Below are 18,036 nucleotides of genomic sequence, written 5' to 3' on the forward strand. Positions count from 1 at the left end.
AGCCAAAGAGCTTTGGCTAAATGTTCGCCTTGTATGCTTCACAGACTTTACACTGGGCTTTCAGTGGTGTGTTAGCACACCTTGAGTAGAAGAATCACGTGCTGCGTGACCCTCAGATGCCATCCGCTCAAACGTTGCCTGCCTGTGTACTGCTGACGACGGCCCAGTAAGGCTGAAACAGTTGTCTACTACTGGCGTGGCGACGTTTGAGCACATACAAACATATATGCTGTACGTGCAGCCAAAGAGCTTCGGATAAATTTTCGCCTTGTATGCTTCACAGGCTTTGCTCTGGATTTTCAGTAATGTGTTAGCACACCTTGACTGGAGGAATCACGTGCTGCGTGACCTTCTGATGCCATCCGCTCAAACGTTGCCTGCCTGTGTACTGCTGACGACGGCCCAGTAAGGCTGAAACAGTTGTCTACTACTGGCATGGCTACGTTTGAGTACATACAAACATATATGCTATACGTACAGCCAAAGAGCTTCGGCTAAAATTTCGCCTTGTATGCTTCACAGACTTTACACTGGGCTTTCAGTGGTGTGTTAGCACACCTTGACTAGAGGAATCACGTGCTGCGTGACCCTCAGATGCCATCCGCTCAAACGTTGACTGCCTGCGTACTGCTGACGACGGCCCGGTAAGACCGAAACAGTTGTCTACTACTGGCATGGCGACGTTTGAACTCTTACAAACATATATGCTATACCTGCAGCCAAAGACCATCGGCTAAATTTTCCCCTTATATGCTTCACATGCTTTGCACTGGGATTTCAGTGGTGTGTTAGCACACCCTGACTGGAGGAATCATGTGCTGCATGTCCTACTGGTGCCATCCGCTCAAACGTTGCCTTCCTGCGTACTGCTGACGATGGCCCAATACGGCCGAAACAGCTGTCTACTACTTTCATGGCGACGTTTGAGCTCTTACAAACATATACGCTATACGTGCAGCCAAAGAGCTTCGGCTAAGTTTTCCCCTTATATACTTCACAGGCTTTGCTGTAAATCTGAAAATGACAAAAAGACGTCCTGCATATCTAAATGCTCTGTGCCAGTGCTGTGGAAATTGTTACGCTCTCCTGACCACATCGGAGGCGAAAATCGACCTCGGATGAGTAATGTTGCCAGACGGGTGGAATATAACGCGCACACTGTGACATGATACTCAAAATTACACGTGCTTGAGGTAGCATTCTGAAGACACGAGATTTAATTGGTAGTTTCGAGATTGACACGGGCGAAACACGCCTGAACAACTTGCAATGGTTTACAGGTTGGCGCACTTGTCCTTTTCGTAGCTTGGGATCTTGGTGCTTCCACAGAAGATCGCATATGTAAAGAGACAGCAGCGACTCGGAGGGACGTCCGGGTTAGTCACGAACATTGCACAGGCGTCCGCTATAATAAAAAGGAATCATCTTAGCCGAAAAGAAAAACCAATGAAGAAGTAACCGCACGTCTAATTTGCAAGCGGACAATTTACAGGTCTGGACAAAACTTCACAGAACACGCGAGCGTCTGTCTGTCGTCCAGTCTTCGGCTACTTGCGTTTCACTATGTGTTCTCGGCGAGGGGCTGAAGCTCTCTGTGGATGACGTGTTCATATGACCAGAGGGGTGAGCGAATCAGACCTCGTCTGGCGTCCCGGCTTTGTAATACGCTAATATGGTGCCACCTTGACTCATCCTTGTTATCGAGACGATCACGGGAAGCTCAATGTGTCAAGCCAACACTACCTAGATAGAGAAAGCCATGCTTACTAATAGCCGTGACGTGAAAACTAAATATCATCCAATAAGGATAGGGTTTTCAACGGCCGATAGCAAATCGCGAACGTGCTTCCGGCGATCGTAGCCATGCAGACGAGCCACCGTCAGCCACTGTCGTCTGCGAGGAACGAATGTCCTCGCATACTAAAGGGGAACGAAATAAAGCGCAAAACGGCTCCACATTTTTCTCAAGACTCGTTTTCTGGAAAGTCCGTTGCACTTTGAGTCTACAGTTTCTAATCTGCGAAGTTACAGCTTTAAATCTGCCGCTGCAATCATTTGAGAGTTCTCGAACTGGCAGAATGGCGGATTGCTGTAGCAGACGATTTCTGCCTGTATATGTCAACGTAGCGAAGGGAGGAGAGGAGGCGTTAAACAGGACTCCTCTAATTAGGTGGGCTGGTCAACTTCCGATCACTTAGTGTCGTTGGGGAACAGTCGAAACCTCTTCGCGAGCATATAGAAGTGAAACCGAAACTGCAGCGGGTGTGTCGACACCAGCGCACTCGTCCGCCCCTCTGAGCGAGTTAACGAGCTCCAGTCAAATGCTTTCGCCTGCCGCTATGGTGTCGCGCTGAAGACGTACCCCGCTGTCGTGTTCCGTAAACTTTTGTCCGGGCCTGTTAATGCAGAAAGAGGCGTTTCCTTGAGTTTGAGCGACACATACCATTCACCATTCATCGTACCATTCCAATTTGCTCATCTCTAAATGCACCTACGGGCAAAGCTGTCATCAAGAAACGTACGCTAAACAAACGTGAAGTACCTAGCTGGGTAAAGGTAGCAGATTCAGTGTTTGAAGAAGAACACTCAGTATGTTAAGTAATGGTAATGGTACCGTGATGGGGGGGGGGGGGTTACACGTAAGGTTGTTATCATGTGTATCGTGTATCATGTATCATGTGGTTGTAAGGTTGTTATCACGGCCCAAAATGACCGTGGCATGCCTTCGTTTTCTAACCACAATCCAAGCTTTTACTTGCGTAGTAAATTTTCCCTATCGCTCGTCTTTTGGCCATGTGTATCTGTGCAGCGGCGCAACTATCGCGTCCGTAAATATTGTTTTTATTATTCTTATTATTACGTGTTAGCGCCGCGGAGCCACTGTGGCAGTGAACGGAGTACAGATGTGGACAGCTGGAGAGAGGACAGCAGAAAGGAGTGGTGGGGGATTAGTATGAGTCCTGGGCCGGCTTCAGAGGGAACTGTGCGTACATTCTTCTGGAAAGTCTTCGGAATACGCAGGGAAAACCTCAGACAGCCCAGACGGCGGTAGGATTCGTACCCAGCACCTTCCAGTCTTCAGCAGGACCTTGGCTACCACCAACACTGGTATTTTGGTTGTACGAGCAGCGGTTGCTTTATTGGCCCTTCATGGGCAACTGTGAAGCCGTAATCATTTCTCTTGTCAGCCTATTGTGAAAGTAGTGCTTCGCATGCATTCCATGAGAGTGCTAGCAGCGTTCAGGAACAAAGTCTACTCCATGTGCGAGTTACATAGTGTGCTCCTAGAGTATTCTGAATCGCATCAGAAAGATACCGTGTTGTGGAGAGGGAGTTGAAGAAGAAGCATCATGGTCGAGAGCTACGAATATTTCGAACAAAGACGACAATGAACAAAGAGTTTTTGTTCGAAATATTGATATCTCCCGACAGATCATATACTTTGCTCGGTAGACGAACAACCGTCTCTGTCCGAAATATCGGCAGCTTCTGACCCGATGCTTCTGCTTCAATGGATTTTCACCTGATCGCTGGATTTTCCACTTTTCGATGTAGAGAGAAAAGCATCACTTACGGCTAATTGTAGGTAACTTCGCGACGACGCAGTTGCCACAGTCAGCATATGCAATCATGAAGTCATAAGCTGGTAGCTGGGCACCTATAAATATGAAAGACGAAAAAGCGAATGGAAATCGTAATTATTAACATTGAGGGAGTCATGCCTTGTTTTCATGTTTGTGCTGGCCACAGGGATGGGACGCATTTATGTAGCTTTACGTCGTCCACACACCACATACAGAGGGTACACTCTTAGAAACGAACTTCACCGCATAGCACGCTCCTAGCCAACCACAGTCTCGAATGATATCGTTATCTGCCCTGATTTGTTGAAAACGGGAGGCGTACGCCTTTTTTGTGACAGTTATGCTGTTCATAATTGTCACAAAAAAGGCGTACGCCTCCCATTTTCTACTAATAATTGCTGCAAACGTGGTCGACCCGTTTCTGACGGCTGTCGATCTAAAGAAGTAGCTGAGCCTGCTAGCGTCGAGTACGACGAAGATTAGCGTGCCTCGGGGGTCTCCGTTCCGGAGTCACGGTTCAGAAGCCCGCTCTGAAGCCGGAACACCGAGACGCAAGACTGAACTTTGCCTTACGCTGCGCGGAATGTGACCCCGCGCAGTGGAGCCACGTGCTGTTTACTGTTCAGGCAACATTTAGTTCGAAGTGGTCCCAAAGGAGGCGGGTTTGGCGTCCTCCTAACTTCAGGTAATACCTTGAGAGTCCGCGCCTGCTTCGAGACGGTCGTATTCATTCTTTTCCCCTATCAGATATCTTCCCCTGTACGTTCACAGCGTGGTCTCCAGTGGATGGCACTCCGTGAGCGTGTGGGGCGCCCTTTCGCACCAGGGCTCGGGGCCTCTTGTCCCCCTAGACGGCCGCTTCAACGGAGCAGCATACGTTAGAGTAATCGAAGATCACCTGCTCTCATACGTCCTTGACGGTCCGTTCCCTGATGGTTGCTTCATTCTGCAGTAAGACACAAGCCCGATTCGCATGTCGCCCAGGACATGTGAAGAAGGACATGTCCTGCCCGGGACACTGTCCAGCGCAGTCTAGACGATCTTGGTATCATGCAACTTTAGTGGCCAGCGTGCAGCCCGGATCTGAACGTGATTGAAAATATATGGGGCATGATGAAATTCCGAATGAGCGAAAAGCGGGTGCCAGTTCGGTCCAAGGACGCCTTATTGGAGTGGAATGAAATGGACGTCCCTTAAGGAAGCGTAATACACCTCGTGGGCCGGCTCTGTCAATCGCTGCCAGACCGCATGTCCGCTGTGATCTCCGTGAACGCGATACTAAATAAATTATTAATGAATTAATTTGGCTCCTTCTTCCCTCTCTTCTTTCGATGTCAATATCGTACGCTATTTCTTTCTTTCTTTTTTTTCTTTTTTTTTGCCAGCGCTTGTCATCCCCAGACAAAATAAAAGGAAGACCAGAACGAAAAAGAGAAAAGAAACTGCAGAAGCCAACTGTTGTCGCTCTGTGTCATTCCTGTTTTCTCCCAGATGCGTACTGCCATAGGAAAACGCTCCACGGGCATGCCCTTGTGGGGTAATTGCTGCAAACGCCATGGTGGGTCGCTGCCTGTGTTATCCCCTGCGCCCCCTCAAAATGAATGGACCTGTCCGCTCCCGCCAACTTACGACCGCCGCTAGGGTGGCGCGGCGCTGAAAAAAACTCCGCTTGCGTGTTCCGTGGACTTTTGGCGCAAGCTGTACAGTGGACGTCTAGAATATGGGTACAATGCACGTTCCATAGACCTCCACCGATTTCAACGTGCTAACAGTAGGTCTCGATTATAGACGTTCGTCTCGGTCTTAGGTATTTCGATATTACTGGTATGGTACGTCCAGTAGACATTCGTAGTTCGCTGGGAAGCACTGTTTTTCTTTCTTTTTTTTTCATTGAATATACCACTGGTATTCATTGGTTTCATTGTGCATGCCATCAGGTCAATGTAATAAATTTTCTTTATGTATGAAAACTTCTGCCGATGATCCTCAGACTACAAAAGGCCCTGCATCTTTCGTAAAATGTAATCGCGCTCTCGGAATCCTCGCCATTGTTATGGGCTCTCTCAAGCTCTCCGAGACACCCATTTTCGCTGACTTTGAATTGATTGATTCTGCTTTCGTTGCAGCTACACGGCCCACTAACATTTGATACACTGTGGCCGAGCCATGCCCACCTACTACAAGAGCAGTGGGAGATCCCACGGAATCTGCGATATGGGTGGTGAACCATACGATGAGAAGCTGTACTTACCGTCATTCTTTGGGGCCCGTTGGATGTTCGGTACATTGTAGCATGGTGATTTTTCTGCACGGAACGTTACTACTCTCCGTACTCTGAAACGCCAGACAAATCAAGAACGCTCGGTTACGATGCTTGACGTCGCGGCTCAAGGCTTCACTGCCAGATGTGTAGTTCCCAGTTGCACACCATATATATTTATTTGTTTATTTATTCTTGTACCTCACGGGCCCAGGGGCACTACATGAGGGGTGGACAAAAAAGTTGCAAGTTCTGTAAGTGGTACAAAATCAATCTACAACAACACTCGCGAGCTACAATTATACATTACAGTGAACCCTCGTTAATATGACCGCCTCCGTTCCCGCAGATTTTGGTCATAAAGCGAATTGTCATAATAACGAGAAAGCGGTCCAGTGGGGACCAGAGGGCATGCACGGCAGAACAAAACGTACGCATGATGCTGTACAACAATTTATTTAATAAAAAAGTCTGTCAGCAATGACTGCTTGGAGTAGCTTGCAGTGATCAGCTTTTCTAACTGTACAAGAGTATTATTGATCACGCAAACATTATTAATGTCATTGTGTTGCTCAAAAAACAATAAGGCAACCTTCAGTGCTTCACTCCTTTAGCAATCCGAGAAGAGGTATGAGTAATATTGAGGACAACAACACCTCGAGTCACCCTAATCCTTTGCGCCCCACTTTAACTGTGTCACTTTGTTCCTGAGAAACTTCAGCAGCCACTCAAAGGGGTGCGTGACGCGGTCATAATAACGGGAGGATAATACGTGTCTTTGACCCCAGCTGTGCCCAAAAATCTCGGTCATAGTCCGATAAGCGGAATGTCATATTAACGGGAAGGATTTACATGGGGAAAAAACCGTTCCCCACGAATTCGGTCATAAAGCGTGAATGTCATATTAACGGGGGTCATAATAACGAGGGTTCACTGTATAATGTATTACATTATAATGTGTTATAATGTATTAACATTACAATATATATATTATATGAACAGAAAGAGTTCCTGGACGGATGTACTTACAGTTTGCCATCTTTCAGGGAACGTAATTCGTACGGTGTCTCGCCATTCTTTCCGACGCAAAGTTGTCGGTTATGAGTGCATGGCAGGATGGACGGGTGCTTCGTGTTGGTATATATCATGTAATATGTTTCCGGAACCTTGAAGCACTGCAAAAGATACCAACATGGGTACGTCAAGTGCGTGCAGTTTTCAGCTATTTATGTTATTTGCCTTTCGTTTCGCATTCATCCCCTATCTTGAAGGCACTATGATATTGAGGTTGAAGATCTCGAGCACATTCTTCCCCATTGCCCACACTACGACCCTTGCCGCTCCGTACTCTCCGTCTCCCTCAACGAGCTAGACACGCCCCCCCCCCTCTCCCTCACAAAATTGCTTGGCCCCTGGCCGCATCCAGCTCACAAACGCTCTGCCCCCAAGGCTCTCTTCGCCTTTTTGGACCTCATAGGACTTCGATCCTCGTTGTAACGGGACCCATTACTTCATTCTCCGCTTCACCTCCAGCAATGGGGTAGAGTACTCCCCACCTGTCATCCTGAAATAAAGTTGTTGCTGCTTTCCATATTTTAATGCGTTAGCATTAGTAGGCTCATGTAAAAGAAAAAGCGGCGGTGTCGATGTGCGGACAGACGTGAAGGCAAAGGACGACGACAAAGCCACCAGTACCAACTGTGAGCGAGGGTACCGTGACGTTACACGTAACGTTTGTCTGAGCAGTGTGGCGACATGTTGCACGTGCCGCAGGATAGGACTGCGGATAATTTGGACCACCAGGGGTCCTTTTGACGTGCGCCGGAAATCTCCGACACACGGTGCTGGAAGCAATGTTTACCTGCAAGCAACTGTGAGCAGCTTGAACGAAAACAACGAAGACAGCGGGAAACGATACGCGAGTTATAAGTATAACTTAGGCTGCGACGTTAGACTCTGAGAGACTGCGATGGATCCTGACGTATCCATCCCACGAGGTCGTGATCCATCCCAATCAAAGTCTTCTACTACATCATTGGAGCCGAACTTCCTGGAAACCGAATGGCCGGAGCTGCCATCTGCGCTAAGGATGGTATCAGCATTACACCTCGAGAGATTCGCAGCAGCGTTCACGAATACTGTGAGTCCTGTGCCGTACGCCTTCCCAGAGATCCCAACGTCGTTGCTGTGTACCTCCAGGCAAGGATTACACACAGGCAAGCGACAGCCGCTGTAAATCACGTGATGGGCTGCGTTATGTTTAATCAAGAGTGGGTCGTCCTGGTAGCAGGCTTCAGCACGATGTAGAAACTATCCTCTTGGATCTAGCCAACATGTCATGGATCTGCGGGGTTATCCCTGCGACATGGAAGTCAACTGTTGTTCCCTGATCCGCTGATAATCCCCTGAGCGTAAGAGTATACCGGCGTCACAACTCCACAGGATTGATCCTCACTCACGTATCGAATACCGTCGAGGACGCCCAGACCATTGGAATCCTTACTCCACCGATTCCAGCTGAACGGCCGCGCGTTTCTACACCGTATCGGGATAGCTCCCTTACCAGACTGCATCCAATACCAGAGGACATTGAACATACACATCTTTAGAATGACACTGCTCAGCTGCGAGCGATTCGCAGCAAGTCGCGAAGCTCTCCGGGATGTCTTGTCCATACACAACAACGGCTCTCTTGACCTCTGTGCTCAGTGACTGGCCTGCGGCGCATCGACACGTTTCTCACTCTGTGATCTCATCCCTTAGGACTTTTGTGGAACAAACATCCTTTTAGACTCCTTGGTGGCCAGATCTCGCTGCCGTGAGCGTACTGGAGCGGATGGAGTAGCCGTCCCGTTCAGAAGAGTTGAGCCAACGTCTCCATATTTTTCTTTTTTACACCAACCTACCAACTTCCCGAACTTCTTTTTGTGCACCTCTTCAAATCATAGTGCCTTACTTCACAATACGTCTTATTTTTATGCCCGATTGAGGGTGCATATTTATTAAGGCGAGAGCTTTATTGGTCCAGCTGTCGTATAGGTCTGTAGAGGCTATGAAAGAGACTGCGATCGCTACAAGGCGGTCAGTGAGGACCACACGATGACTTCCCCATTGAATTGCCGCGTCCATAGTGGCGATCGGTACAATGAACAAAGATACAGCTATTTTGTTGCGTCTACTTACTTCTCCAACGTCTTGATACTCCTGGAGGATTGGATTGACTGGATCCAGCGATCCCGACGCGCTCACTAGCGCGAAGAGTAGCGCGAAAGGGATAGCCACGGATTGCATGGTGTAGGTTGCAGTTTTGGGGGGTGTTCTGCACAGATTGTACACTTGTTTTCTGAGTAAGAGCAACGCGTGGCGCTCAGGTGTAGATGTTGGAACAACAACCTGATTTACCGGCCTAGTACGTGCTCATGATTTCAGGTCGGTGCCTTCGCTGCTTCCCAAGCGTAGAAAGTTCGAGCACGTAGGGGTGGTTGGCAGGTGTTTTATCAGTGTGGAGCTTGATTTCAATAGAGTTGCCCATTAGAACAAACAAAACCACCTGGCCACCCCTACATGCACCCACGCTTTGAGTACACTGTGCTACTTGTGTGCTCGCTCAGCTGCGCTCTACTTAAAAGACTACGTGCCAGGGAAGCATGAATGCTGTTGTGTGCGTCATATCATCGTTTTGCTCGTGCCTTACTTTGTGTCTTTCATGCTGCCGAGCTGCAAAATATATCTTGATAGGGATACTCCTGTTTAACCTTCCTTTTAACCTATATGTTTAACCTATACTGTTTAACCTATATTCCTGTTTAACCCAGAAAGTGTAGAAACTCCGTAATACAATGCACGGACACACGACACGGATGCAGAGATGCACGGAGAGACACACCCACTGTGACACACGCTCAAAGGGAGCAGGGCACGGAAATGTACTCGGGTGGTATAGTTGATTTCGTACGTGTGCACGAGTGGGGCAACAGAAAGTTTTTTTTTTCTGCATTGAAATTATGAATAAGCCACGCCCAATGTTGTAAAGTTTTTTTTTTTTTCTGTTTACGATCGTACCTCTACTACCAACACCCAGGATCGCTTGCGCCTCATGTTGGTAGCTTTGCCGATGGGTCTGATTTGGTATTTTCGCTTGTTTTCGCTACTAATTTAGATATACCTTGTTGCATATTTTAAGGCGCTGACGTTGCTGCTCGCTCGCGCCTTCTGGCAGGCAGAAACAGGTCTATGGGTAGGAAGCGAAAGACCTACGGTAAACGGAAGAAAAGCAGCAGCACGCTCTCAGCGTGGCGTAAGGGTGCCGTAGGGGCGGTCGCCCCGGGCGCAAGATTTTGGGGGCGCAGGTGATCGACAGAATGAAAAAGTTCGAAATAAAAACAGTGAAGCGGTTTATCACTTTTAAAAAAATCATTTTTTTAACATTGCGCACTCTTGGAACGATCTTCTGGGCGCCTCAGCGACGGAGGCGATTGAAGCGAAGTTCGATATAGCCAGGGCCGGCGATAGGGATGGGGGCTGTAAGGCGACCACCATAGGCCCCGCGCTTGCATTGGCCCCGCGCACGAAGCCCTCAACCATGAATTACCTTCTTTTTTTCCTTTTTTTGTATCAAGTATGCACTTAATCGCACGCGCGATCTTTGACTAAAACAGAAATGAGAGAAGAATGTGTCATGTGCCATTCCGTCATGTGATGAGGAAAAAGTCCCACTTTTAAGAAAAATCCCCAGAAGAACTGCCTACCACATTCTTTCTCTAACGACTATAAACCATTCGGGGTGGGCTCCGCACGATGTATTTCAATAAACAGCCGACCAAACAGCTGACAACATGATGTCTGTGCTCTGCGCCCTGTGAGCCTGCCTACAAGACGGGTTCCGCCGAGTGGAGGTGTGAGCCGAGTCTTAGGGCGGTGTGAGTGTTGAGCGCAACGCTCGCAAACCGGAACCACGAGATCTGTTAGCTCCATTCTCTGTTGAGCGTCATTGGTGCAACGGGAGGTTGATGTTATAGCAATCGAGAATCGGTGTGGGAGAAATACCTTGGCCATTGCAGGAACTGTTACGGTGGATGATGTCCTACATCCCAAAGGCTCTTTCACTGAAAGACACTCCAAAACTCGCAACCTCGACTACTTTCTCCAGGAATCTGGCCTCGCTCAAAGGATATGAGTACTGCTCGGACTTCTTGACAACTCTGCAGTGACAGCCCTAAATCTTAAATTTCGGCCGTCATCATTCTGTTATCACACGTCCTGGCTACAGTCGTGACGCAGCCCACATACGTGAGGCCAACAACGGCAAGCCGGTTCGTCACCGCCACCACCACCACCACCAACAACAACAACCGAGAAACCACATATTACAACAACAATGAACACATGGATGACGCGAATTTCGCATTTGTCCCTCGAGGTTCGAACACCAGACACGGCGCTGTTCGACTTGGCAACTTTGAGTCGGGTTGATCGCGTTTGCAAGCAGCGTTTTCGCACCCTTCTCTCCTGCTGCCATTTTCCCGTACTGCTAAAATCTCCCACTGCGAATTCTTATCATTTCTTATCTTTTCATTACCGCTGGTATGAAACGGGCCCCGCGATGTGCCTTTGCCTCAAGCCCCGCCCAAGGGGAAATTGCCGACTACCAACCATCGGCCAGTAGTCGGTTTTTGGTCGGCAAGCGACTTAGCCGGCCAGTGCACCTTGGACCAACGTTGGTCCGATGTTGCTCACAGCGGTGGTTGGCGAACGACGTTGGGCCGGTACATTGCGCAACGTGTTGCGGGCGTGCTATTGAGAGATTGACGTAATAAAGACGGACCAATGTCGGCCTGCACTGCAAACAAGCTCGAAAAGAATGCAGCTGAAGACGCTTGGACAGTTGGAAAAAAGTCCGATGACAGTTGGACAACGACTCTTTCGGCCAGGCAACGTTGGCGCAATGTCGCATAGTGATAGGCAGAGCGAGGTTTGGCAAGCCGTCGGCCAGGCGGCAGATCTGTACCAAGAAACGAGCTCGTTGGCCAAGCACTTGCCAAGCAAGGCTAGATTGGCTAGCCAAGCTCTTGCCAAGCTTGGTCTAATCTCGATATGTTGTCTCGGGGAGAGGGAAATGCGGAATTGTGGTTCGACTTTCGATTGGCCAAGTGATTGTCTCAAACCAAAAGCAGTAAGAAACAGAGACGTTATCTTCATGGTGAGCTAATATGACAAGCAATTCCTCATTTCAGTGTTGTTTGTGTAGGCGTAGAATTAAACTTGGACACCTCACCCTTCATTTTGACTCATACGCGAACAGGACTCTCGAATTAGTGGAAGCTCGCGAGATAACCTGTGTATAGTGTCTGTTCTTCTTCAGGAAAGAAAGTGCTGCTTGATTCTAGTGGTCTCGGTGTGGTCACTCTAGTGGTCATGAACTAGGGGGGGAGGCGCCGCCTCCCCCGGAAAGTCCCGCTAAGAGACTGACACCAACCTTTGGGGCACGGCGCGCCCGGGTCAAAAGAGCGAAGGGGCACCAACCCCGAAAATGCACCTTGCAATTTGTAAAATATGTATCCGCCCAGCCTACTCATTATCACAGTAGAAGGTGAAGCGAAGAAACACAGAGGATGACACAACACATAGCCTGAATCTTGCCCAACGCAATCAGATCAATGAAACGAAGCAGTCGAAAAGGTACTAGCAGCTGCCAGTGAGGTGTAACGGTAGGATCTTCGGAACGCATATCCGTTGGGAGCGGGTTCAACTCCTGCTGCTCCATTTCATTGACCATATTCATTATATTGCACGCATTTCGGGTCAAACACCGAGGATTCAATGCATTTTGTTCATTTTGCACTCAGTTTCCAAAGGCGTAATGCCTTCAGTTGTGCACATGTTCATTGTTTACGTTCTCTCTGTTTTTCTTTTTTTGTTTTGTTTTTTTCTGTTCTTCCTTCCTCTTATTTCTATACCAGTTCTGCATACATCATAGGATCCCGCCAGAGGGTGTGATTCTTCAGCTTTAGTTTTGTGTTCTTCATTTTTCTTTTCCTTTTCCTTCCTGTCTTTTGTTTTCTTTTACTTTCTTCTTTTCTTTGCCTTTTTTGTCTTCCCCCTTTCACTTTTTTTTGGAATAACAAGCCGACATCCATCTGGCTTACCTTACCTTTCCTTTCTTTTTTTTTTCTTAATAATCATATACCCCCCCCCCCGCCAGAGTACTTACTTCGCGGTGCGCCCTTGCCCCCCCCCCCCCCCGGGAAAATGAAAACTCTCCGCCTCTGGGCCAGCGTACAGATCTGTATCGAGAAACAAGTTTGTTGGCCGATAATACACCAACCAAGACCGGGTAGGCCAGCCTAGCTATTGCCAACCTTGTCCCAACCTTTGTTGCTTGGGCATAGTTGGCCCATCGTTGCTGTTAATCGGTGGGCCGCCATCTATTCGACAAAGGCCGGCTATTGCCCAGACTTGATTCTACACTGGCCCTGTGTTGGCCCGATGTCTTATAGGTCGGTCTGCTCACGACCTACTCTATACTAGAGACCTGGACAGCTGGCGATCCCCTATGAGAGAGACGGGTCATGGGTTAGTTACGCTAGTGACCGCTGCAAGCGCCACATAGCATTATTGGAGAGAGGGAATCACTCTATCATCCTTGCCACCGTCTTTAGTCTGCTACTACTGCTACACAGGCTAAGCACGCGCTATTCTCTCTCTTATATACTGCTTCGTCGTTGTCAACACAGCCCACCATACATCGCCGCGGTTTCGACAAGTCACGTGGTAACGAATAGTGCGAGCTATAGCGCCAAATCTCATAGCCAAGCGGCGATTGCAGGAACTACTACCCCGGTGCTGGGAGAATTGCGGATGTCCAGGTCTCTAGTAAAGTAGTAGGTCGTGGGTCTGCTAAATTGGCCCAACATTGGCAGTATTAAGTCGGGCCGAGTAAGATCAATCCCCAAGCTTTGCCCAACCTTTTTCTGCAAGGACGGGCCAACGACCTTTATGTCGGAAGCACACGTCAGCCCGGCATTTTCCCGACGTTGGGTGCACACCCATAGCACCGGCCCTGGATGTTGCACGCTGGTGTAAATCCGCCATTTGCGAAAAAGACACGGCGCATGCGCACATCCCCCTCTCCCGCGTGCTTCCCGCCGGGTTTCGAACTGCCTGGAAAACAAACGCCATTTCGCCGCTGCTGTATGTACGAATTATTATGTGCAGGGCAAGAAGTTGCGTTTTTTTAGGTTTCCGTGCGATATGTTATGTCCTCAAAAACCCGAATCGTGGGTTCGGGCTCTGAAAAGACAGGAAGAATTGCGCAACATGACAGGATTTCCAGCCGTCGAGGAAACACAAACATTTGCACAAACAAAAAGGAAACACGAACGAATTTGCCCAAAGCTTTTCGCAAGCCTTCCAACACAAGATTACTACTCGATGCGACTGAAGTCAGAATCCAGAGGCGCAGAGACAAACTTTTTCGCGTTATCAACATTACAACACATACGAATCAGTTGTTGACTGTGACAGAAGGTTACATCAGCTTTGTTTCCCGGCTTTGGGGTGGGTCCATATCTGATGTGGACATAATGCCGAGTAGAGGATTGTTAGGTCGCCTCGAAGCTGCCCAGATAACACAGAGGCGTCCCGAGGACGTCTATATGATGTCACGACCCGGATATTCGTATGTCGTATGGACATCCGCGAATGTTCAAAAGACGCAGTCAGTTGGCAGTCCGCGGGACTGCATTTGCAACACTCTACGATGGTCGGCGGATGTCTCAAACAGGACGGGAACGACTTTCCCCGAACGTTTGTGGGACATTTTTAAATGTGCCCTTCCGGACCATATTGTAGCCCCCCTTCCCCCCACTGGTGCGGTGTGTTACCTCCATTCTCAAAGTGACTGACATATGCCTAAATAGCTGGCACTGTTTATTCTCGTTTGACATCCCAGGCGAAAATCGAGTGGGACCACTTCAAAGTGGTTTATTGGACAGGTCCCACTTTGGGTGTGGGACTGCTTAGTGACTGGGACCAGTTGAAATTGGAACCAGCTTCACGATGGTCCCACTTCAAGTGGAACCAATGGAATTGATCCAGTGGTCCCCTCTGCTAAGTTGTCCAGGATCCAGCCACTTAGCAGCTGGGACCACTGAATGCATGACCGAAAATAATGCGTAGATATGCACATACTGCTCATATAAATACCGTTTATTTTGATAAAAGCACACACTGAGCAGAAAGAAATAATCAATACGTCTCTACATGTTCATACTACGTAGTACAAGTCTGATCACTCACTGTGTCTAGACAAAGCATATACGCCTGAGTGTGGGATGCACTCAGAGACCACAGGGAGCTTTCGTTCGTTGGCGGGCTCACATCTTGTATTTTCTTCCAGAAGATGACACATGACACTCTTGTTTTTCATGCAGGTCGCGACATACACCCCTTCCTCTTCACCGTACGTTCGGAATCTCCTTATCCTGTTTCTCTTCAAGTTCCTTCTAAGTTTCTAAAATGGAACATCTAATTAATAGTAATCAAAATATCACGGTTATCACTCATACCTGCAAACATTCGCAACGTGCCGTCCGATTGGCGTTTCACAGTGCGTTCTTGCCCCTACACCGTTTACGTCTTCTTGGCGTCAAAACTCTTCCGGGAAATCGACAATGTGTTGCACAGAAACCATTGTCAGGCCTCCACAGCTCCCCGCATTTGCGGCAGTAGAAAAATAAAATCACGTCACAGTCACGTGGTATTACATCGTCAGGCATCATGACGGATGCCCATTGGCCAAAGGAGGATGCGCGCTCCGGGATTGGTTGATAAAGTTTCGAAATATCTGACAGCTCACTTTTCGCGGACAGTCTGGGTCTGGGCAGTCGGCCAGGCGGGCAGCTCCAAGCAAGGACGCTGCGTCTCCGCGGCTCGCCGATGTCGGTTGACCACAACGCCCAAAGAGGAAGTGTACGCGCGGGTTTGGACTCTGTACTGATCTCCGATAAATTGTCGACCTATGGACATTCTTGCCGGGTCGGAACTGGAATGCTTGGTGAGCTGACGCCTGAGGAACACTTTCGAGCGCTGTCGCATTTTCAAATACAGTGACTAAGAAGAGAGTGTCCGTAACGACAAAAGTATTTCCCGTGACTGTGTGACCTACTGTGCATCGCCAGAATGAGAAGAAGATGCTCATCTGTGAAACGCACGCACTCGTGGACTTCGCTCGCCTCCAGAAGTAGACTGTATGTGTGCTTTGCAAGTTCGAACTTGGTTTGTCTGCTGTCTATTCAAGGAACGAAACGTCCTGTACGCACGGTGAATATATGAGTCAAACATTTGAGTTTATACGTTGCATCAATAAATATGTATTTCGCCTAGCAAAAATGTCTTAGTTATTTTGGAATAACGGGCCCCAGGTATGAAAACCAGTAGAAGTCAATGGCAGCCAGGGCCGGCCGAAAGCCGAGCCAAACTGAGAGGTTGCTGATTGGTTGGCTGCTAGGCATCACGACTCATTTTCATTGGTCGTATGTTCAGTGTTGGCTGAATTATCTCAAACTATGGGCTCTATGGGGAGCTGTGGGCGCCTGCCATTGTCATCGCATTGTCTTACAAAGCGCACTAAAGCACACGAAAATACTGCACAGGAACACCATCCTTGCGACGGCAACTGAAGAGAAAACCAACCTGCTCCGACGGGTCCACTCCAAATTCCCAACTGCCACTCTCTCCTCTCCTCTCGCCGTTTGAAGTTTGAATTTGTATCCGCCGTGGCGTCTTCACGTTGCATCAGCCTCTGGAATTGCCTTTTCTTCTTTTTTTCGTTGTCTTCCTTCTAGTTATTTAGCTTAATTTTTGTTGTTGTTGAGATGAATTTTTTGTCATTTCTCTGGTATTAATATGTTATGATATTCACCTTCAGATGAGATTATGTGCATGAATTGGAGTTATATAGCATACAGAATAACACTCGCATGCCACAGGCTGGAAGACTGCCATTGCACTTGTGATTTAGGCTATCACAGATATGAATGAATAAAAATCCCACACACTTGTACTGACAAGGAACAACATTACTTCAAGATTCAACTCTGCGAGTGACGGGGACAAAGAACACACTAATATTATTCTAAACAAACAGAACAGGGGAGAGCCCAGCCAGTACAGCTCAGGACGGCAATTGTGCTGACGCTTTAGAACAACAGGTACGAACTCTCATTAATGACAATTCCAAACACTTGTAATGTGTAATAACAATACTTCTCCAAAATACAGCTCTGCTATGTAAAGAAATATCACACTATAGGTAACACGTAAAGAACACAGCGTATATATTATTCCAAACAAGAATACTGGGCGAAGGCCAGGCAGTACAGCCTGGGATGTGCGACCAAATGCTTTCACTGCGCTCTCTCTCTCGCTTACATGACTGTAAATCACAAAATATCGAAATATCGCAGACACTGGTAAAAGTGGCTATACAAAAATTAAAGAACACAGCATATATATTATTCCAAACAAAAATACGGAGCGAGAGGCCGGCAGCTTTTGTTTTGCTCTGGCTTTTGTATCACGGATCTATTCCACCTGCAAGCCTGCGTTTATGATTTTACCTGTGGAAGGTCATGGTGCTCCACCAAAATATAGATAAACTGCCTTTATTTTATTCATTCATCTTTTTTCATCGCATAATTTTTTGGTAATCGTGCAATCTAGCACATGTTCATCGCACAAACCTTCAAACACATTCAAAGGGCTCATCTGCGTTTCGCCAAATGGTCTTGTAAACTTTGTGTCAGAGCTGTTTACAGGATCCACGTCAGATAGTGGATGTGTCTTACAGAGCAGCGTTCTAAATCTTCACCTTGAACGAAACTGTGCTGTCATCGCCGACAAGCGATCAAGGGGTACGAGCTTTAGAAAATTTGCAACTGTTCTATAAATCTATAATAAGTGGTGGGAGAACTAAATTTCTGGTCAGGTCTGCTTCACGGGCAAGAAGAATGAAGATCAGCTCACAGTGCTCTCTTAGTCAGTTTTTAAAGCCTACAGACATCCTCAGGACATCAGAAGTGTCTGCCTTTTTCCGACATTATTGGGACATTAAAAATATCCCAGAGCGACGTCCACTGGACATCCCGCAGATGTCAGCAGAGGACCAAGACGTTCCGACCAAACTGGGACGTC

General features: G+C 48.0%; 1 protein-coding gene across 2 annotated transcripts; it reads right to left on the bottom strand.

The window, feature by feature from the left end:
* Positions 1–1,193: 1,193 nt before the first annotated feature.
* LOC135375810 (uncharacterized) lies at positions 1,194–16,693 on the bottom strand. Of its 2 annotated transcripts, none has more exons than XM_064608456.1 (5): positions 16,537–16,693; positions 6,874–7,019; positions 5,836–5,918; positions 3,575–3,658; positions 1,194–1,405 (listed from the first exon to the last, which is right to left on the bottom strand). In XM_064608456.1, exons 2-5 carry the CDS (start codon positions 6,990–6,992, stop codon positions 1,275–1,277), a joined length of 417 nt encoding a protein of 138 aa, XP_064464526.1. In that variant the 5' UTR covers positions 6,993–7,019; positions 16,537–16,693; the 3' UTR covers positions 1,194–1,274. The 2 variants fall into 2 exon arrangements, with proteins under 2 accessions (XP_064464526.1, XP_064464525.1); XM_064608455.1 differs by lacking the exon at positions 16,537–16,693 and adding an exon at positions 10,891–10,966.
* Between the last annotated feature and the right edge of the window lie 1,343 nt (positions 16,694–18,036).

The sequence above is a fragment of the Ornithodoros turicata genome, unplaced genomic scaffold (assembly GCF_037126465.1).
Source record: "Ornithodoros turicata isolate Travis unplaced genomic scaffold, ASM3712646v1 ctg00000946.1, whole genome shotgun sequence".
Lineage (NCBI taxonomy): Eukaryota > Metazoa > Arthropoda > Arachnida > Ixodida > Argasidae > Ornithodoros > Ornithodoros turicata.